This window comes from Megachile rotundata, chromosome 6 (assembly GCF_050947335.1).
Source record: "Megachile rotundata isolate GNS110a chromosome 6, iyMegRotu1, whole genome shotgun sequence".
Classification (NCBI taxonomy): domain Eukaryota; kingdom Metazoa; phylum Arthropoda; class Insecta; order Hymenoptera; family Megachilidae; genus Megachile; species Megachile rotundata.
The window spans coordinates 3,750,559-3,774,242 of NC_134988.1; the positions used below are offsets into that span (position 1 = coordinate 3,750,559).

General features: G+C 30.7%; 1 protein-coding gene, 1 long non-coding RNA gene and 1 pseudogene across 2 annotated transcripts in view; 2 read left to right on the forward strand and 1 right to left on the reverse strand.

The window, feature by feature from the left end:
* Positions 1-802: 802 nt before the first annotated feature.
* Positions 803-1,594, forward strand: LOC143264665 (uncharacterized; annotated as a pseudogene).
* Positions 1,595-14,489: 12,895 nt separating this feature from the next.
* LOC143264655 (uncharacterized) lies at positions 14,490-16,007 on the reverse strand. Its single transcript, XR_013038516.1, has 3 exons — positions 15,655-16,007; positions 14,784-15,127; positions 14,490-14,669 (listed from the first exon to the last, which is right to left on the reverse strand). It is a non-coding gene; the product is annotated as an uncharacterized LOC143264655 (long non-coding RNA).
* Positions 16,008-17,160: 1,153 nt separating this feature from the next.
* The window catches only part of LOC100882346 (uncharacterized), a 177,486-nt gene continuing 170,962 nt past the window's right edge, over positions 17,161-23,684 (forward strand). Inside the window, exons 1-2 of the mRNA XM_076532829.1 lie at positions 17,161-17,236; positions 18,259-18,388. Coding sequence (XP_076388944.1) covers positions 17,176-17,236; positions 18,259-18,388 — 191 coding nt within the window. The 5' untranslated portion in view covers positions 17,161-17,175. The remainder of the gene's footprint in view (positions 17,237-18,258; positions 18,389-23,684) is intronic.

Sequence of the window (23,684 nt, forward strand, 5' to 3'; positions counted from 1 at the left end):
CGAAAAATTATAAGGAACCCATACGGACGAAAGGGTAAGCCAACAGAAATTATTAGTAACGATGAAACAGAGAATTCGCTAGCAGGAAGCGATGTAGAAGCCAATTTTTTGCAAATAAATGAGCCACGAGACATTGAAGAAGCCCTAGCTTCCCCACAAGCCACGCAATGGAAAGGCGCCATCAAGGAAGAACTAGACAATCTATCCAACAGAAAAACGTGGGAAATTACCAAGCTTCCAGAAGGAAAGAAATGCATAGGTTGCAAGTGGGTATTCAAATTGAAAAGGGATGCGGATGGACGAATTCACCGATACAAGGCAAGACTAGTAGCACAAGGCTATTCCCAACAGAAAGGTTTGGATTACGACGAAACATATGCACCAGTAGCTAGTTTCTCCGTGATTAGAATAATGTTAGCGATAGCAGTAAACTTCCAATGGTACACCAGACACATCGACATTAAATGCGCATATTTGTATGGAGAACTAGAAGAGGAAATATTTATGAAGTTACCGCCGTTGCACGAATGTGCAAAAGAAGGATCCGTAGCGAAACTATTAAGACCGATATACGGATTAAAACAATCCGGAAGGAACTGGAATAGGGAACTAGATCGTTTCCTAGTCGAACAAGAATTCAAAAGACTGAAATCTTCGGGATGCGTATATGTAAAAGAGCATTGGATAGTCGTAGTCATATATGTAGATGATATCTTTGTTTTTTCCAGAGAGCAAATGCCAATCGTGAAACTAATAGACTCTATCAATAGAGAATATGAAGCCAAAGACTTAGGAGTATAACATGATTGACTGTCGCGGAGCGGCCACACCGTTAGAGCCAGGAACGAGACTTTCAAAGGAAGATGCCCCACGAACACCGAAGGAGAAAGAAAAGATGTCCAAGGTACCGTACAGAAAACTCATTGGAGAATTAATGTATTTAGCTTTGCACACCAGGCCAGACATATTATATGCAGTGACAAAGTTATCCCAGTACAATGCCAATCCTGGAATGACGCACTGGCATCAAGCAAAGCACATATTACGCTACCTAAGCAAGACCAAAGATCTAGGACTAAGGTACCCCGTAATTAAAGATCCAAAATTAAAGATATATTCAGACGCAGACTGGGCAGGCGACATCGACAGCAGACACTCTTATTCAGGTGTGATTACCAAAATTGGAGAAAGCACGGTGGAATGGTACTCATCAAAACAAGGATGCGTATCGACATCCACGATGGAAGCTGAATACATTGCCTTATCTCGAAGTGCCAGAGAAGCCGCATGGATGCGAATGTTTTTAAAGGAACTAGACTTATTTGAATTTTTGGTTTCAGACACCATCGAAGTTTATTGCGACAATCGAGCAGCTATTCATTTCTCTAGGAACAGAGCAGAAAAAAGTAAAACCAAACACATAGATATAGCCTATCACGTGGTGAGGGAAAAAGTAGAAGAAGGTATAATGAACGTTATTTACATCGCCACGAACGAGAACCCAGCAGATGCAATGACGAAGGCATTGAAGCGGCCATTACATACGAAAGCTATTCAAATTTTGGGATTAGGCTCCGCAAAAGTGGGGGATTGATAGTGGTTTGCGTCGACTTTGAATAGCGCGGTTAAGGGAGCATCGAGAAGGTTCTAGTAGACTCGCGATTTCCGCTGGCTACCTCGCGGATCGGAAGTTGCGAGTGTATCGTCTCACTTACCTCGTGGTCGCGTAGCCATTAGCACGTGTTCATCAACGATCGATTGCGAATACATATTATATATATATATCTTTTGTTTCATGTGTGTACAGAATTATAACCATTTATATTAATAAAAGCGCGAAGCTGCTCACATATTTTATATGATCATTAATCCTCTGCACTCGAAAGTACTTTTGTTGTTGGCAGATAGCAACATAAATCTTATTAGTTGAGAAGTTTCATAAATTCTTTTGAGGTTATCTTTCTAATAGTAATTGTTACTATGTTTCATTATATTTACACGTCACATATATGGCGCTATAGATTTAGGTAAAACATACATATTTACAAAAAGTTAATATGCTCAAAATGACCGTTCAATAAGTTTTTTGTTTCAAATTACAAAGTTTATTTAATTATAAAATGTGTGCGAATTTTCTATAAAGATAAAAAATGTGTACATTAATTTATCCTTTAGCGTTTAACTGATGTTCCTTTATTTACTTTACAACTTCATTTTCAACTTCAAAGTAAATGTGCATCATACGCCAGTGGGTTTAGTCTTGATATTACTTGTCATAGTTAAAAGATGCAATTCTTTCAGAAGTTGAAATAGTTATGTGATGAACAATTGCAGTTTCTAAATAAAATTGTAAAGCAGGAAGAGAATATCGAACGCTTTAATTCGGCGGGAAAAGCAATTCTCTGTGCTTGAAATGTACTCGTGCCGATCATGCGCGAGTAAACGAACACGATCGTTGTTCGTCTCAGCTTCGAGCTTAGTATGTATTACGCGTCAAAGACAAAACGGATAAACTGACGATAGTAATTTCGCGTAGAGCACACTAACTGTGCACACACGGAACTTTGGATTGGCACGATTTACTCCAGACAGTGGAACACATCCCTCTCTCGCCCTTTAAAGCCAACCCGTAAACGGAACTACTGTGATCACATTTTCCACCGAACACGTAACAATTTTCTTTGAATTAATTAATATTGTTTATAGGGTACTGTTAATTTCGAAGCTTTTTCGTCGTGCACATAGTGAATCTTAAATATTATTCAAATAATATCGCATATTGAATATGTAAAAGCAGACACTATGTAATTCTTTATACAAAAATAAGAAAAATATAGAATAGAAATTTTTTATTTTTTATGTCAGCGTGATAATTGTTCGAGGGCAAGGCAATATGTAGTATTATTCATAACAGGAAATTAGTTAACAACCTTGAGATGTCACAATTTCTGACAGTAGTGCATAACCTGAAACTGAACATAAGAAATCGTACACTTTTACTCTTCAAGCGTATCTACATAATTATAGACAAAAGGAAAATTGGTTCAGGAAAAATATTTGCCCTGCATTCGGTGAATTTCAACGAGCTGGCATGAGTCAAATCAGGAAACGGAACAATAATGCGCACGCGTGTGCGCATACACAGTATCCGGTCGAATACGCAAAAGCGGATACCATCAAATTCTTTATGGAAAAATTGGAAAAAATATAGAATAAAATTTGTTAATTTTGGACTTTGTTTTCATGAAAATCATGTTTGAAAATTTCACTGCGTCCCTATGCTGTTACGGCAATTATTTTCTGTCGAGCAACCTAGAGTACTGTGTCCCGTCACACTTTAGTCGGAATATAAGATTTTTAAATGATAATTATGATTATTGGATAGGAACGTGGAGAATTGATCATTTAGACTCCCAGGACCTTCGATCTTACACCCTTGGACTTGTACGTACGAGAATACGCTAAAGGAGAAGTATACGGTACAGAGATTGAAACTGAGGAGCAATTTGTGAAAGGAATTAATTACGCATTTAAGGAACTGAAGAGTCAAACTTCGTTACCGGAAGTGCTTCGGTAATTAAACGTGCATATACTTTCGACAGCGCGAACAATTTCAGCGATTTTGCATTTGGAAAAGTAAAATTCTTTCCGTCGAAAATTTTGTTCATGTTGTTCTTTCAAGCCAATAGCGTTCACGTGCTATGTAGACGTCCTTTACAGGCACAATATGCGTTTACGTCGCTCAAGAGAAGATGACATTGCTGTAATACCAAAGGACGCAGCGGATCTTCAAACTTGATTTTCTCGAAAACTAAGACGAAAATCAAACGGTGTAATTCTGCATTTTATTCCTATTTTTGTACGAGAAGTTACATGGCATTTTGTGCATGATATTTGCCAGGACACTGTAACATAGATACATCATTTGTGGCCACTTATTGGTTTTAAACACGTTTATGATAACTTTGAATTTTAACATTGTTGAAAATATTTATAACGGAATTCTTTTATGGCAATGCGAATGGCAGTTTCAACTCTTGCTTCATTAATTTAACAATTAATGAGTATTATAAGTTAAATGTAATTATTAATAAAATTATTGTTACTAATGAATATCCTACTTATTATTGGTGCTTACATGTGAGTTCATTATACTTGCAACTAAATTCATCATGCTAAATTGCAGCATGTTAGTATATCAACAATATTATGCATAATAATGACTAATATTATATTTCAATAGTTGCAGTATTTATTAATTTCTAACACCCATTAACTATTGACTTAACAGAATTGTTATTGAAATAACGAGATTATTGTTGAAATTATCTTTCTTCCTAAATTACTTTTCTTACAAATGTATATAAAAAGTTACAAATTCAGTTTCCTCAAAAATGTGGACGAATAGAAAAATAATATTTAAATAAAGAAATATATAAATCATCCGCGTGTACGACAATTTTTGGGGTACCCTGTATTTTTGTATTTATAACTTATGTATTTATTTTTCTCCTTATACAGCTATGGAATGAAATAATCTTTCATTTGATATTTCGTGTTTTTATGCAAATAATTTTTTAAATAAAAGAACTATAGTACAATTGAAATATTAATTTGTTAAAAACAGATACAAAATTGCAACAGTAAGTAAGAAATGAAACTGCATAATATTAATATATTTTTACACTGATTTTTTAATAACAGTAAAAGCAAGAAGTATTAAAATATACAAATTTGTATGAATAAAAAGATGTGAAAGACATTTGTATAAACACTGCACATGCATCTATAGAAAAAGTTAATAAATTTATTGAAATACAATAACAGGTAATATCGTCAAAACCTTTTACGTAATATGAAACAGGTTTATTATTTTATTGGAATAATATAATGAACTTAAATGCAGAAATTAATTGAAAAGAGTCTGTTTAAATTTCATATAAAATAATGTTACCGTGGATTTACTAAAACAAAAATAATATATTATTTATTTACGTAACGTTGCATTAGTTTAATGGAAAAATTCATATGTGCTTGTTGAATGCAACGTATGATGGTTTTATATGATATTTTTTTAAGTTTTCAGATTATTTTTCAAAATATTATGTACGCTGTTTAAAATTGTTTGTGTTTTATAAATATTTTCGTTCATTTCTTACTTTCGAAGCTTAACTCAAATGCATTTTTATTTGTTACAGTACATAAAAAAATTATTTTTATCTTATGTCGACTGATCTGAGTGAATTGTAGGTTACGGAATTTTTAAAATAAATTCTTTTGAAATTTTCACATTGTCAAATCTTTCTTTGACATCAATTGTTTTCTTTGTTTATTTGTTAAAAACAAATATTTTCAAGCTTTTCATGCTTAAAATATGTTTTTAAATCTCGTTTACAGTTTAGAAAGCATACACACAATGTTATTTTTGTATGTTTCAAAAGATACATGAATATTTTCAACAGAATTTAATTAAAAATACGTAACAAAGCATACAATAGACAGCAATGTATGAAAAGGAAAAAAGACATAACTTAAAAGACATGATTTTCGAGTTGTCATTATGAAAATTGTTGTAGAAACACGGATCGACCAATTTTTCAATTATCTTCATAATATTTATAACTCTATAAATGCTTAAAACTACTTATAGTAGTATAAATGTTTGAAACTACTTATAGTTTTATAAACAATTAAAATTATAAGTAATTTCAGTTACTTATAATTTTATAAATAATTGAAACTCCTTACAATTACATAAAAATATAAAAACATAAAAAAAAATTATATTAAAATATAATGATTACGTTTGCAAGCAATATAAACGAAGATTTTAAAGCAATTTGCAACTTTTCAAATTTACATAAGTGACATGTAATTAGTATCAATATTATTATAATTATACTGTCAGTAATAATTTACATTAACGAATTGATGACTGACTGTATACGAATATTAACATGAACACCGATCTCGTGTGGTGTATTTATATGCAACTTGCTGAGATTTAATTCATGTAATTTGAAAAACGGGGCAACAGATATAATATTATTAAGCTGTTACATATTAAACAGCCAATTTCGAAACGTCAGAAGTTTATCGAAATTTAATGACAGTGTACATAAAATAATACCAGTTATTAAAAGCGTCAAATGTATTGCAAGCTACGTACAATATAATATTCATGAATGCTTTCGATACGACTAATTGATTGTCAGAAAATCGTTCCATTGCAAACAAGTATTCTTAGTTGAAGTATAAAAGGGGATATAGTGAAACAAAGCAAGGAAACAAACATACTAAATGGAGGAATTTCGCTCATATTGTAATAAAAATAGCCTGCACTTCATCTTAATTTTTTAAATAAAATTTTAGGAAATAGACATTTAAATTCTTCATCGATAGCAATAATTGAAAGAAAATATATTTATATTTTATTTTATATTGTTGATTTAATTTGTAGAAATTACATCAATATTACAATAATTCCTACCAACATGTTAAACTACAAGATTAATTCATTTATGACATTTATTCGTATGTTAACTTTTTAATGAGTTGACTTCCGTGATAGTCATTTTAAAATCAATAATAAAATCTCCTAATAAAGCTGTAATGTAACTTGAACTTTAAAGTAATTATGAAGCTTCACATTGATGTGGTGCAAGTACTGCTTACAATATCAAATCGTGTCGAACTTTTGTTTCGAAATCGGCTATTTAGTATGCAACAACCTGATATAACTCCTTAACTAAACACGAATCTCGCTGCATGAATTTTCATCGTGAAACTTAACTTTAACAATTTATGTACAACATTCAAAGGATTTGAATACTGTAGTTTGTAACTGTTCCTCCTAATTCGTACAAACGATGCGGTTAAACTAATTCACAAATATAATTATTTCAAAATCCATACTCTTATCAGAGCGAAAATTGCATCAACACATCACAATTAACAAATAAATATGTACATAATAAAACAATGATACTGACCGTCAACTCTTGACATCCAATTAATCTTAGAATTTTAATAATTTTATTGTTTAAACGTTGTTACATTCGTAACAATTAATGTCAAATATTAAACATCTTCTCCTATAATGAGTATTAACAAAAACGACAAAATATGAATTATTTATGCTTCATACTCTGTAGGAAACGTTTTATCAAAATGGACGATCTAACGACGTTTCCCTGTAAGAATAAAAAAATGCAGTAAAATTTAATAATTCTATGTGAAATTCATTAATATAAAAAAAAAAATACTAGAACAATAGGAAGATAGAAAACAAATTTTTGAATACTATCTATTTTGTGACGAATGTAATAAGTATTCATAGGTAAGCTAAGGTATTGACTATTACTGCATAATTGAATATGAAAGTGAAACGACTTTAAGCAAGCTTTAACATGCTTTATTTGCACACACTCAAATGCAATGACACGCTGTATATATCATATTTGTTGTATGGCACTTGGAATCTGTATATAATTAATTGAAAAATTTTCACCGTCACAATCCGTCATGATCGAAATATTTGTAATACTAAAACTGTTACGAAAATCCAAATATCAAGAAAAGTAATTTTTTTTGTAATAAAGCGAATGTAACGAAGAAATGTAAGAAAATAGAAAATCCAGAACTAATGACAACTATGACCTGATCAGATGATCATCTTTTGTCAGTGAACAGTTGTCTTTTGGAGAAAACAACGAGTTAGTTCGTTGACGTCAACAGTATAGAATAGAGCAAACTTTCTAAAACCTGGTTGTTATTTACCCCGCACCTTTGTTAGTTTCGTTTTCACATTATTGCATTAGATTCTTTTACGTTACATTTTTAGTTGAATCTTACAGAAATCTTTGAAAATATTTTATTGCAGGATTAAATTTCCTGTTCGAAATGTTGTATTTACTTGTTCTTTCTTGAACGCGATAGCGTCGTTTTTCCAAGTACAGTGTGTGACTTGAAAGAGCATGTTGCTTTGCGAACTATACGTAACGCGTACAATTCTGTATTAATGCTAAGAATCTGCGGATAATTGTGTCAATTTTATGTTATTAATACATCACTCTTTTGCATTTATTATTTAATCACTCTTTCTTCTTTTTTTGTTTCTTTTTTTTGTTGAACTTTACTTTGGGACACATAAAATTGTTGATTTTTTTACCAATGTAATGCCTAGAATACAATAATACATATTTTAATGTTAGGATTCCCGAAGTTAGTTAGGCTTACATAAAGTTGAGCATTTTTAGCTTGTTTGACAGGGGAGTGTAATGCCAAGTAGCTTTTATTTATGAATAATTTTTATTGGGCTATGCTTATGCGTGTTAAAGTGATTCTATAATATTGTTTATTTGAAAATAGTACAGCTAACTTCTGTTCACAATTAGTAATCGCAAAAACTATTTTACTATTTTACTTAAAAAACTGTTTTACTGTTTTAATTCTCTACGTAACCGAACAACGAAGGGGTAAAAGTCAATATGGCGTTGCAATAACCAGTCACGTACGTCAAAAGCGCTCAAATTAACATGCGTAATTTTCTAACTGCTTCATTCCTAGCATTAAAATTTGCATTTCTTGTATTCTAAGCATCAAACATTAATAAATGATAAAAAAAAGTTCAACAATTTAGTGTGGGTCCAAGTAAAGTTTAACATTGTTTGTTAAGGTGAAGTGGGGTAAGTTCGTAAACGGGATAAGTGCGTATACAGACTATTTTTATTACAATCTGAGCGAAATTCCTCCATTTAGTATGTTTGTTTCCTTGTTTTGTTTCCCTATATCCCCTTTTATATTTCAGCTAAGAGTACTTGTTTGCAGTATAGAGTACTTGCATAATGCAGTAAAACGCATTTTATAGCAGATTTGTTAATAATTCAGTTCTTGCTCCATTGCACATGAAATAAAGTTTCAAAGTATTTTTAACTTCAAGTTACGCTCTCACCCCATTTTCGGGGAAAGTGCAGAGTAGTTGACATTTTAAACAATTTCCTATCAAAATCAAAGTGTATAAGGAAAATTAAGATCCTAGTTAATATTAATTAAATATTAGTAGTTGTGCAAAGCGTTCGATATCGACAGCGTGAAGTATTTACATAGCAGACTGATAATACTTACGTTTAAATACCAACTTTACAAAAACCAGTCTGCACTTACTCCACTTCACCTTATTTATGGACATAAATTATGCCTTTAAAGAATATCCATTTTCAAGGGAAAAATGCCAAGCTAAAAGTTAAAAATCGAAATGAATAATGCAAGTGCAAACACGAGTTAACTTGCGATTGTTCAACAACGTTTGGTCATGAAAACACGAGTTAAACTCGTGGCCGGTCAACAATGCGTTAATAAAAACAAGTTTCTTATTAAAGGAAATCCAAATTTAACGAGACACCACAGACTAATAGCTTCTGTGAAAGGATTATGTGGTCGAATTCAAATTCTGTCCGAAATTGTCCCGCATACCATTGAATCGATACTCGTTGGTAAGTGCTTGTGCGTGTAATCTCTCGATTGGTACGCAATGATAGGAAGCAATGCCGTATGGTTAACCGTTTGACCATTCAAATTGGTTAAGCGATTGTCGATTAATCAACGCAGTTTTCCCCGTCCACTGGTTAATTAATGCTTTTCCACGTCGTTTCGTTTAATTCTCCTGCAAAATCAACCATTTTTCTCATTGAATTTTTCCATCCATTTCTGTTCAATGCACTGCGCTGAGCATTGTAGACTTCCCTAGGGAAAAATTGCCTTTGTGCGAACATTTAGTCATAACAATTTTATTCAATATTTGGATCGCGTATTTTCAAGGTGGTGTAAGTCCATTTTGATTTATGTATGATATTTAAACGTATGACATTAAAAAAAGAATATTATAAAATTTATAAGTGCATTAACATTTATTTACAGTTGTGTTATATATTTTGATATTATAATATTTCAGTTTGATACATGTTTTTTTCATGTATTTTAAATAACATGATTTTAGATTCTGTTATTATTATATACAGGGTACTTTATTAAATATACCTTGATATACCTTTATTATATGTATAATTTAGTAAATAATGTAGGGATTAAGTTGATATTAAGTTAATAGTTCTTTTAAACGACAATTATTAAAAATGACCAATGTTAAGATTACAGCGATATAATATTTTTACTATCATTTTTGATATTAAGTTTTTATAGAATATGTTACTGTAATTCGAAGCGGAAAATATAATAATAGAGAGAACAGTATATTGCGCTCATTCCTGTTGCTAGTTAAGCGGTTCGGTCGTTCTATTCATCTAAAATATCGATTTCTATTAATCATTCGAGAAGAGGAAACGCCAATGTTATGCAATTTGTAGAATATTTCGTGCAGCGTAATTATAGTCCGATTGCGTTATGGTCGCTTTAGAGAGACAAAATAAAAAGAATAATGGAAGTGCACTTCATTTCTAGGCCTTTGTACCAATATTCTTCGAATAAAATAATTTTTATAGAATATAAAATTACTTTAACTAAATTCAGTAAATTAACTTCAAAAGTAATTAAAAACAGTTTACAAATTGATGTTAGCAAATTAATTTTGAAATTCATTGAAATGGATTTATGAATTAATTTTAAAATTGATACAATTAAATTAAACTTTATCTTGAAATTAGTGAAGAAAAAATTGGTCAATTGATTTAAAAATTATGTGAAAACAAATTGTAAATCGATTTTAAAATTAAGTCAAAGTTGTAAATTAATTTAAAATCAAATGATAAAAGAAATTACTTTCAGTATTATTCTACAGGGTTTCGTACAAATAATTTCACTGAATATATATTTCAAATATTTATTCTAAGAACAATAGACACTAAATATTTCATCATTTCGTATAAAACTACAAAAAAAGTTTTTACTATCCCATTTTTTTCAAAATAAAATATAATTCTGACAACGTGAATTTTAATAAAAGTTTAATAAAAAAAAAAAATTTTTTTTTTTAATATTGATTAATAAATAAGTACGAAATAAAGGGAAGAACAGAACAAATGATAAAATGTATATTTTTTTCCAAAAACAAGTTTCGTTGAATCGACGATAGAGATCGATGAAAAGTTATCGCGCAGAAACATCAGTCGATGCATTTTCAGTACTTCGCTGTACACAGCATCGTGTACTGTTTCCCTCGTAGATATAGCTAGTGATTCGATAATGGTCAATCTCGTGGAAAATAAGAGAGGCGAAATTTACATTCAAATTCGACGGCGTGTCTCTTCTCCGTAAAGATTGAAAATTATACTTAAATTATTTGTATGTGTGTCGATACACACATTTTTCTTTCACATTTTCCTTTATAACGTTTGATCAAAAACATCCTCGAATTCCAGCGTTGGAACGAAATAAAATTAAATTTCTTTCGAACGAATTGAATACTTTTTTGTGAGTGCACCTTTTATTAAAGTGCATGTATCTATTTCAACTGATGGCTTATCTCTTTTCTATGGTATTTACACTTCCATATCGTTTCTTTATTTTTTATTTTTAGTATCTTCAAATTTTCAATTTAGTAATTTGGCAGCTAAATAATTAAAGTTGAAAATTTCGAGAGTTTGAGAAATTTTGAAATGTGAAAATTTAGAAATTTGGAGATTTGGTAAATTAAGGATTTTAGAAAATTATAATTTGGAAGTTTAGAAATTTAAGTTTTCTCGATTTTGGAAAATTTGAAAATTTAATAACAGAAGAATTTTGGGATTTAGGAAAGTTTTTGGCAATTTAGGAAAATTTGGAAATTTAGAGTTTTTAAGAAACTTAGAAATTTAGTATTTTAGACAAATTTGGAAATTGCAAAATTTATAAATTTTGAATTTTTGTGATTTAGGATTCTTGAGAAATTTGGAGATTTGGATTTTTCAGGATTAACAATTTATGACAAATTTGAGAATTTTGGGACTTGGAATCTTAAGAGATTTTGAAATTTGAAAAGTTAAAAATTTGAAATTTTAAAGTTTGGAAATATGAATATTTGAACGTGCGACGAATATTCGAACGAAATTAAAAATTTTGGAATTTTAAAAATTCGAGAATTCGTTTCTGGAACAAGATTGAAATTATATATCTCTCTTCATCTTTATTTTAAAATCTTTAAAAACGCATTCAACAGATTAAACACGAAGATATTTACTACTCAAGGAAGAATAAAATTTGTACAATTTTATTTGAGAAGTCAACATTCCATTATTTCAGCGCAAAAGCCATATCGTAAACATTTTAACTTGAGAAATGCGCCCTCTAAATCTGATTAATGCAACGATTTCAGTGGCAAAGTTTCGTAAACTGATTTGCCACTTAATTTAATTTGCTCAAGCACTTGAAGAGCTAATATTGAGGCAGAAATAAGGGTGTTACAGTCAGAAACTTTGACAGCGTTTATAGAATACATCGTCGAAAGGACTAGTCTATATAAGACCATAAATGGGAAGCATATGTATAGTATAACTTTCTATAAATAATCTATCAGAGTATCCCATGCTGTACAGTTTACTCCAAAGAAGCGGAGATAATAATATTTAACTATTTAACTGATGGTTAGCAATTTTATCCCTTAATGGTCACACTGGGGTATGAAACTACCCCATCCAATTTAACTTCAGTCTTAGCCATATTACATTCTGAAAATCTGAATAAATTTCTTTTTCGAGACCCCAGTATTTTCCTCTCTCAAATTGTTAGGTTTCAAAAATGTTCAGCCAAAATTTTAGCTCATTGTATTAAAATAACAAAAATTCTGAATTTATTGTGACAACCGTCCTTCTTTTAATTTTACCACGTTCCGGAATTTTTGTTTATATTCACCGTTTAAATTTACTGAAATCAGCTGTGAAATATGTTAAAACATCTCTCAGAGATTATTTGTAAGTTTTCTCAAGTTAAAATAACGAGTCATTTGTTTGTAAGAAACATTTTTAATGGCAAGGGTCTTCAATGTCGCAGCGTGTCAAGTATGTTACTCCGATCAAGAGTTACCGTTGAGGGTTAATGTCGTTCTTGAATTGCGCGCCATTTTGTGTATGTAGAATATCCCAATAGAATGTACATACTTTCTTATATTTTATTTTATTATGAATTTATTTTATTTCATTTTATTAATATGAATATCAAATCGACATTTTGTTGGCTATTTCCATATTATTATCAGCTACGTAAAAAAATGGCCATCATCAGTGTTATCTAATACTTAACCATCATATTTGTTTTGTATATTGCTTTAATGTTTAAATATAGATCTTATTGAGACACACTGTATACACTTTAAGTAGCTAAATAATTACATAATAATGATACCAATAGTTATACATATATGCAAATTCTGCACAAATAACCCTTAGATTAGTAATAATTATAATGTTTTCGTGCGAGAATAATACCATATAAAATGTAATAAACGAACCTTTCTTATGAAATGAAAAATTCATCACCATTCTGTTATTTTGATTAAAAAATAATTTAACGCACAGGTTTGTGCAGCTTCCTTGTACAAAGTTGTTTTTACTGCACGGAAAAAAGAAAAGAAAAATCAGGATGTAATATACAGGTCGGTTTTGCTTTGGTTCAGTGTCACGGGTCATGATACGTGATGAAAATAGTAAAGAAAGAAGGACGGAATTGCGAAAGGCCAGGGAAAGAAGAACGTGTCCACCTGTTCCGGCGAACCAAACAAAACACCATTAAATCCGAATTAACTTTCTTAATTTAAACGAATGGTTTTTTACCCGTCGTTGTTACACCGTGATAATAACCACGCACATTCGTCATCGTTAAGTATCCAGGAAATGCGTTTTCTGTGTTTGGTATTCAGAATTACCAAATTTTTGATTAAAATTCCAATTACACGAAACGGTTTATCGAAAACTTTGTTTGATCATTCGGGGATCAATCTCACAAAGCGAGACGATTGGCACTCTGTTTTTATTTAATTAGTCTTTGAATGAACAATTGATTTCTTCACTTATTTACTTATTCAATTGTTTATTTATTATTATACTTTTATGGTTAATAACATACTAATAATATACTGATTGTATGATTATTGCAATCTTCGACACCAATTTATTTATATTTTCTTTTAAATATAAAAAAATTTTTAATTTTGTGATTAATAAAATTATCAATAATATTTCTTGTTTTTTATAACAATAATTGTTAGCTTTTTTATGTATTAATCATACACCTTAATCTTAATTTCATTTATAACTACTCATACAGTTATAGAATATATATTAATATATACAGCAAAATTCACTTATATTAATTTTATTTTTTATAATTTTAATTCATTTAATAAAATTTCATTGATTAATTTATTCAATTAAAAAAAAAAATAATTTATGTTCAGTTTTAGTTATCTCTTATAGAATATTTAAGCTATTAACATTTTTTTATTATATAAGTCATTACATAATAAACAATACTTAAATAAACAATACTTTTATATTATAATCAGAAATACATACAAAGAATCTAATAAAAATTTCATAAAGGCGCACACAATTAGTCTCAAACTACTTGGCTGTATTCTGAGCATACATCGATTCTGTATCAATTATTGATTTGCATTACTTGTGAGAATGTCAAAATTTACTTTTCTTTATTTTGCACAACAAAGTATATTAGGTAAAAATCTGTAACATAAAATTTAAAGTAAAAAGTGTATTTAATGAAAACTCATGATATAATTAAACAAAGCATTAAATTTTACAATATTGTGTTATGTTTAATTTCACATATTTACGTACACCATGAAATTTCGATTTTGGAGCAAGAGTGAAATTACGATGTCACAGGATCTTTGAACAGGAGCATTACATGTTGCAAGTATGTAACACGTGTAAGTAACCGAGCAGGTGCGTCTGGCAGCCAGTTTATGGAACGTTAGCTAAATTCTCGTTAGCTTGGCGGCCGTGTTGGCCGCACGTAATCTCCTTTAATCCTTGCAAAAAGACGAACCGGGGCTCAAGTGGATCAACCTGGTATTGCTCGAACGTGCAGTAGTGCATCCATACCAAGGCTGTTACTTCACTGTTCGATAAACGGACTCAAACGTCGATTTATCACGGTCTTTGGTTGCAGCTGCTTTGTTCTAGTAGCAAAACATGGTTTGTTTCATTACGTTCGCATTAAGTTTAATTATTGAATGATTTCATTAAAAAATAGAAATAATTGAGAGACGCTTCTGTTGTGCATCCATGATGGGGAGGCAAAATAAACGCTACTTTCAGATACATAATTTTTTACATATTTAAAATATATGCTTTCATACAAATAAGTGTATTAATAATTGTTGAAAATAATCGTTAGAACATTCGTGGTGACTGCATGTCTCTGGCGGAATGTTCGTGTGTCACTCGGGTAAAGTCAGCGATATTCGTAACGCGTGGTTGCCGGTTTTTTGTTCGCGAGCACGTGGCAGCTACAAGAAGTCGACTTCGAAAGAAAACTTATAACTCGAATATCAAAAGTTAAAGATTAGTAATAATATTAGTACTAAATAATATATTGATTTCTCTATTCACGTATAAAATTGATGCGCTTTTTTACTGTGTTATTTCAATCCATCGTCTTCTACTTCGATGCTTTCGACTACAACCGAATGTTTCCGAAACTTACCAAATTAATGTGTATACACTGTAACCCTCTGCACTTCGGTTCCAAAAAATATTTCTATTATTTTCGTTATTTTCTTTCTTTTTCAAAAATGAATTTGTCTCGCTTTCAAAACAAACGGCTCAGAGTTTTTTAAGTTTTATAAAGCAGTATAATACTTGAGAAATTTCTTCTTGTAAGAAAAACTGTTGTTTATAAGGTCGCGTGGCGTACAGGAATAATAAATATACACAAGCAATTTTAATACAATAAAGATAATAATCACAAAATACGTCCTTTATTCTGCGTAGAAATACACACCACGTGTTCTTCTCGCCATGTTACATGTCGACTGTCTATTGTCGATCGTCGACCCGCGCGATCCCGCGTCCGAAACACGCATACAGCGCCGCGTACAAATAGAAATCAAAACAACAAATCGTGTTTCTTACAAAAACAGTTAACAGTAGTAGGTAATACGTTAATCAATTCGATCGCAGACAGACAGATTAATTTGGGTCGAGTGTCTGAGCGAGGTTACGATCGACTTTTCTCTCGATGGTCTTACCTCCCAAAGAATAACAACTTCCTGAGAAAACGATGACAAAAGTGATTTTATAAAAGTACTGTTCTAGAGATAAAACTGAAGTCGTATTTAAATTTTGTTTTATACATTTATGTATTTCGATGTGTCCTTTCCTCTGTTATTTGCGAACGTTTATTTGTTAGTAACTTGTAAGAATGAAAAAAAAATTATTCAGTTTTAAGTCTCCGATTGCGAGTTAAAAATTTTCTGTTCATTCAGCGTTAGCTTGTTTGTACTTGCAAATGGAAAAACAATTCCATGGTTTATTTAAACCTCGTTTGTAAAGTACTTTGAATTGCATTAACACTTTAAATTAACGATATTTAATTAAAAAGTCGTAAAACAGGTTGAAGTGTACGCAAGAGATTAAAACTTCACAGCAAGCAAAACAACGACATTTACAGAATTCGTGGTACTGCCTTTAAAGAAAAATCTTTATGTTATCTAATAAACTTTATTCATTTGATAAATCTTAGTGAATGCATCATCCAAATTTCGATATAGTTTTGAAAACTTTTCAGTAATTAGTTCAATTGCTACATTGAATTGGAAAGAAAGAGAATTAATAAGAATTGAATAATAATTACTTTGGTTGAAAAATGTGTATTATTAATTTATACAATAACGCATTTTTTTTTACTTTAAAATTTATTTGGGGATATAAATTCCCAATTTTAAGCTTTAACCCCTTAGCTTACAATGACGCCTCAGAGGCGTCCTAAGTCTATCGAGCCAAACATGAATAAGACGCCTCAGAGTCGTCGTAAGTCTACCGGGCGAAACATAAACAAGACATTTCTGAAACTTGCAACAATAAATCTTTTTTTTTTTGTTTAATAATCAACTAATCGTAATTATTTATCAAACATCTTGCAAAGTTAATTGTACCGCGCACGTATATATACAAATCACAGGAAGTTTGCGATTTGTACAGTTTCGAACGCTGAGCTAAGCTGTGTATGTCCCTGCGCGCGACCGACCTTATTGTCGCTTTTGGCCCGCACAGTTGGAAATTAAATCGTAAGGCAAAGGGTTAAATAAACTTCTGTTTGTAATAACAAACTTTTCCAGTAATACGTGTCTACATATTTTGTACAGTTGTAATTCAATTAATCAAGCTTTAAAATAATGTTAAATAATGAACCGAATGACATAAAGTAGTGGGGAATAGTTAAACTCGCAGTTGTTGTTCAACTTGTTATATTGCCGTGCAATAGATCTGTGGCAGATGAAAGTTTACAAATTTGTGAATTCGAGGATTTATTATTTAAGACTTTTTTATTTGAAAATTACACTATTGGAAATATAGAAAATTAGAGATTAAGAAAATAAAAAATTAGAAAACTGCAAACGAGAAAAATAGGAAAATTATAAAAGTGTAAACATTAAGAAACTGGAAAATTATGAGATTAGAAGATAAGAATCAGAAAATTTGAAATTTTGAAAGCTCGCAAGTAAAAGTTGTAAACATTTGTAAATTACTAAATTTATAGATAGGAAGGTTTGAAGATTAAAAAGAAAAATATGCTGTTATGTTTTACACCCTTTACGATGTGGATAAAAAATGAGTGAATATCAGTTACATTAAAGATAAGTCACGAATATTCAGTTACAAAAATTATTGCATATAAAATGTTACTAATTACTAAATCGCAAAAATTGTTTCTGTATCGACTAACTACCTATTCTTTTCAAATAAATTCTTGTCAAAATATTCGTTTTATATCAACGAAGCGTCGAGTCAGGATAACAAATGTCCAGAATAATATCACGATGTGGAGTCTGAGGATTGATATACGACCGCAATAAGTTAAATAAAGAATAATGTAGCGAATAAACGCGTTAGTTTCCTCTTCTCATCGCACGGTCGATAAATCGTAAACAGCGCTTTAATGCTCAGAATTGTTCAATGAGATATCTTCAAGAGAGTTTCATCGTTTCTTTCCCATTATTCATCCGGAGAACAGCTTATCGTCAAGTTTAAACTTCATTGTTCGTTTCCATTGCTCCCGATCTATATTATTATGGCGTTTCTGTTTCAGTGCTCGGCAGTTGTCGGAGCCAGGAGTGCGGACACGAAAGACTTGTCAAGTGTGGAAGACCTTTTGAGATGATTAACAACAACGACTTGAGTTTCGCTACGAAGAAAGAAGATTTGCAGCAATTATGCCCGTAAGTTTCCTTAATATAATTTCAAATTTTCCTTGGTTAGAGTTAAAATTAGGTTTATAGTCTATTTTGTATATACTATTATGTATATACAGTCAGTGTAAAAAGTATTCGTACAGTAATTAATTTCAACAAAAATGTTGTGAAACGTCATTTATTAACAAAATTTTAACAAATAAAAAATACATACATATTCTTAGATGTCTATGTATTCTATGTAAGAATGTGTATGTATTTTTTATTTGTTCAAATTTTGTTAATAAATGACGTTTCACAACATTTTTGTTGAAATTAATTACTGTACGAATACTTTTAACACTGACTGTAGGTCTATTTTGATTGCATAAACTTTGGTATTAATGTGTGTAACATAATATTTCGACGCGGCTGTTATTGATCATGGCGCGTGTACAATAATGAAATAAAATAATTTTAAGAAAAAAAATACGCCGACTTCGAAATGCACTAAAAAGTATAAAATAATTTCTATTTCCTAATGAAGTAATTTCTATTTCATTCAATCATATAATCACGTAACAGATATGAATGAAACCTATTTACTCGTTAGGTAGTATATTAAATACATTTCAACCTTTTCGGAGGCGGCGCAAAATTAAAAGATTTTCTTGAACATGTCAACCTTTCGACAGCCGAGCATAGGCAAAGCTTGTATAACTATTTTTTTTCTATACATATAACTCGACAGTACGCCGCGAAGTAGGTGTTAGTGTTAGTGCGTATGGAATGTAACTATGGTCTATCTAGATTCATAGAGTATGCGACGGAAAGACTCGATCGCCACATATTCTGTAAAGATGGAGCCTATCTGCCGCAAATTTGATAATTCCCGTGTCGTGGGTCCCGTTTATAGGTTCTTAGATCCATGGCTTCCACATGCGAACGAAGTCGATTCAATTTCATTTATATCAGAAACGTTGCGAAATGAAGATGCAGTCGTTACATTTACGTATATTACCAGATATATCTATAATGGTGCGTATTCTTTCTCAGGATTTATTAATTTCCAATACGTCATACCACAATCAACTGGTTATTGGCAGCAACGTTTACTGAGGTATTTTTAATTATGTGCCGCCTCCGAAAAGGTTGAAATGTATTTAATATACTATCTAACGAATAAATAGGTTTCATTCATATCTGTTACGTAATTGTATGATTGAATGAAATAGAAATTGCTTCATTAGGAAATAGAAATTATTTTATACTTTTTAGTGCATTTCGAAGTCGGCGTATTTTTTTTCTTAAAATTATTTTTGATTATTGCAGTTAATTTACATGAAATTTTTTGTACTTAACAAACAACCAAATTTTTTGCCTGCACATTTTACTGGACGATGGTAGAAACCCTTTTTCTACGTCGTCATTTTCTGTACACCAGCGGACCAAAAGTTGTTACGTTCACAATCCTTCTAATTTGGAAATTTTCAGATGTACAAACTTCAAAATTTTGAAACTAAAAGTACCACAGAAGCCAAATGATCATTTCATAAGTTTCTTATTTTAAATTATAAAGTTTGTTAAGGTTTCTCTCAGATCTAGGTTGATTTTCCTCAAAATAAATTTATGTTTTATCGTTTAATTTCAAAGAATTTTTAAAAAAGTGATTGAAATATCTCTCCTATCTTTTTCGTATTACTGTGGAATCTCACTGATCCTCCCTGAAGCTGTAGGAGTGAAGTAAACGGAATTGCCTTATAAATGAAAATCCTTCTGTACAGTTCTTTTTATAAATTTGAAAATTTGTAATTTAACCCTTTGCGGTCGGCAGATTTTTCGGCTGGGAATACCAGCAAGTCGACGCAAATTTAGCTTTTCGGAGTCATTGTTATAAATTTATTCGTATTTACTTATCATATATTTCTCGATGGTAAAATAACGTATGAGGCTGAAAATAGCTTTCTGTTTTCTGTGAGGTGTGATCATGCCGCCACAGCAGCGACACCGACTTCTAAAACATTTTCGATATGCCGCCACAGCGGCGACACCGACTTCTGCGACGCTTTCAAAATGCCGCCACAGTGGCGGCACCGACCGCAAAGAGTTAAAATCTTTGAAATTGCAAGATTTTTAATTGTGGAAAATTTTTAAATGTCTTCAAATTTGTATATGATTCTTTCACAAATACAAGGCTATGTATTCTCAAAGTACAATCATTTTGCATGAAATAAACCTTGTGTTATTACACTCATGGACTTAGGTGTACATGCATGTATGCTTAGTTTCTGCTGCTATTTGCAAAATTGTTTGTGATTGTAGACAAAAATTATAATATACCGCGCTTACAAAGTCACGTAGTGAACTATGTATATTCCATGTCAGAAATTTGTTCATCAATTTTGTCGGAATTCCTATATTATTAAAAGATATTTCTCTGTAGAGACACTCGATAGAATTTGATTTATGCATAACACAGCTGGAGAACATTCCAGTAACATTGCTCGAGAATTTGTCAATAATCATTACATCGAATGGCGGATAGACAGAGAAAGGCCAATCGAATTGCCTGGCACCAGAAATATACCTGAAAGCCTTGCTGGAAGGTATATGTCAAAGTCACTTTTTGAATGTTATTTTGTACGATTTGAAATCTTGTTCTAGTTTATGTGTTAATTCAAACAATCAAATTTGCAAATAAAATTGTCACAGTATATTTAATTAAACAATTTTATTAAACTTTGCATTGCTGGTACACGAAATTTGTTAATCTTGAATAATTTCTGATGTATGCGTTATTTAAAACAACTTTTTATATAAGAACTGTATGATTTAGAGAATTGTATAATGTAGAGCGCTTAAGTTTATAACTCAGCTCTATTTATATATTTTCAAATTTTGAACTTAATTTGACTTAACTTGGTATAATTTTACCATTTCAATTTATTTTGCTTTGCCCAAATTTGAGACCCAAGTGTAATGGGTTAAAGTAGCTTAATAATCACCTTAAAACTTAACCAAGTTTTGAAGAAATCATAATTTAAATAAAACGGTACATGGATCAGGTTAGGCTAGGTTACTTTAAAATAATAATTTTTATTATCGTTTCAAATCTAATTTAATCCAGCTTCAAGCAAAAACAACCAAAGACCAATAATTTTATGTATTAGGTTAGATTAATTTGGTTTAAACGATAAATTTATATCAGTTACCTGAAAAAAATAATTTTACAATTGCTTCAGAACTAATGTTAGCTTGAAACAAACTATTCAATTTAAAGAATACATTCATGTATTAGATTAACTTAGATTAGGTTAACTTTGAAGAGAAATTTGATTATCATTTAAAAACTAACCTAATCCAGCTTGAGAGAAAAATAATTCCACTTAAACGGTAAATTTTGTGTACCAGGTTAATTCAGAAGTTTAATTGAGAATAAATACATTTGAATGAAGCAGGTAAGATGCATCAAAATTAACTACACTGGAATCTTTAATCAAATTGCATCTGTTCGTTTGTTCTTGCATTAGCGATGAATTCATTTTCCGCTTTTTCGTTCCGTCTGCGGCAACTGTTGAACGCAAGAAGTTTGAGAAAGATGTTTATCAAGTGATCGTCGAACTCTGACAGAGTATGCCAACATTCTTGCTTACTAAAGCTCGTTAGAATTTCGATGGTTTCGAAGGGAAACGGATTTTCAGTGTTGGCCAACCCACTAATTGTTGAACCAATCGACGAAACTTTAATACGATTTGCATTTTTTACGAAGTGTATACCTACTTTTCTAAATTGATCGACTGTTCGTTTATTTTCTCATTGGAGTCGCTCGAGAAACGAGTTCCGAAGATTGAAAGAGAATTTTAATAGGCCATCTTGTTAATTTGCTGAAAGTTTCAGGAAGGACTCGAGTTTTCCTTGGTGTTTCAAATAACCTTTTAAGAGTTTCTGATAAATTCCTTAAAAACATTTATTATTGTACTTTACAAGGATAAACTTTTACTCTTCATTATTGATACGATTTGATAGAAATAACAAACTTAACGTTTACTTCGTTATTTTACTTGTTTTGACGTACTTCGAATGCGATTTTCACTTTATATTGCATTTATATTTTTGATACGGTTTAATGGAAATAAACTGTCGATATATTTATAAACTTTGTTACTAACATAAAGAATTTTGGTTAAGAATATGGACATATAACTTAGTTACAAGTACAGCTATTTTTTGTTTGTGTACAATGAATTTGTGAATTTGCCACTTATATATTTACGAATAGAACATAATATGTTAGTTCATCTACAAATATTGGACTACAGCACGATTAGGTTCGATTAACTGGAGCCTAGTATTTTAAAGCATTGTCATGGATTGTTTCGAAACATTTTTATTCCGTTAACCAAAAATACAAAATATTAATGCATCGGTGAATGCATTCAGCGAAATTTTTAGTAGGACATCCTATAAATACTTAACCCCACAATTTATTTATCCGATGCGTCAGTCAAAACTAATTACTCAGAGCTGTAATATTAAAATAAAAAGAATTAAAATGTGAGTATTTTATATTCAGCTATCCTTAATTTTGCAAATTATAGTTGAACATAAATTTCAAGGTGAAGAGTATTCAAAATTTGAGTGAGGTTTGTCACATTTGAGCTGTGAGTACGTCACAAGTGATACTCGACAAAGTACGGGAATGGAAGGGGTTAAGCGCACTTGTGGCTCTTTATTGTGTTATTGATTGCTCGTCATTTAATATTGATTATTATAGTGGAGATTGTTGTATTAGCTGTATAGGAAGAATTCTTTGTGTTATGCAAATGTTTTTAACTGATATTTGGAATCCTGCCCATAAACAGCTCTCCAGAGGTGCATTAGAGAACTTTGGTACTAAACCCCAATTATGTACTAAGTTATTAGCGACTAATTGGCAATATCATCGACTGCTTTGTAAAATTTCATGGTTTATTAATAATTCATTAATATATAATTATGATTGAAGATATTGGAGAGTAATTACATTAGTTTCGTAATATTTGAATATTAATACTAACTAACACTTTAGTACATTTATTAACTTTTAGGTAGTATGGTAGGGTCATATTCGAACCTGCTATTATTATGGTTAAATTATAATAAGTTTAATTATTATTAAACTTGTATTTTTTATATTTTTTTATTATTAGTATTTATAGTTTGAAAAAATTTGATATCTAATTTGGAAAATTATTATACTTTAATGAAAGGATTTATTTTAGCTAGTATGTAAAAATAGAAATAATGAACATGTTACATTTTTACAAATGATAAAAGAATGTAACAAATGTTTAAATATTAAAAT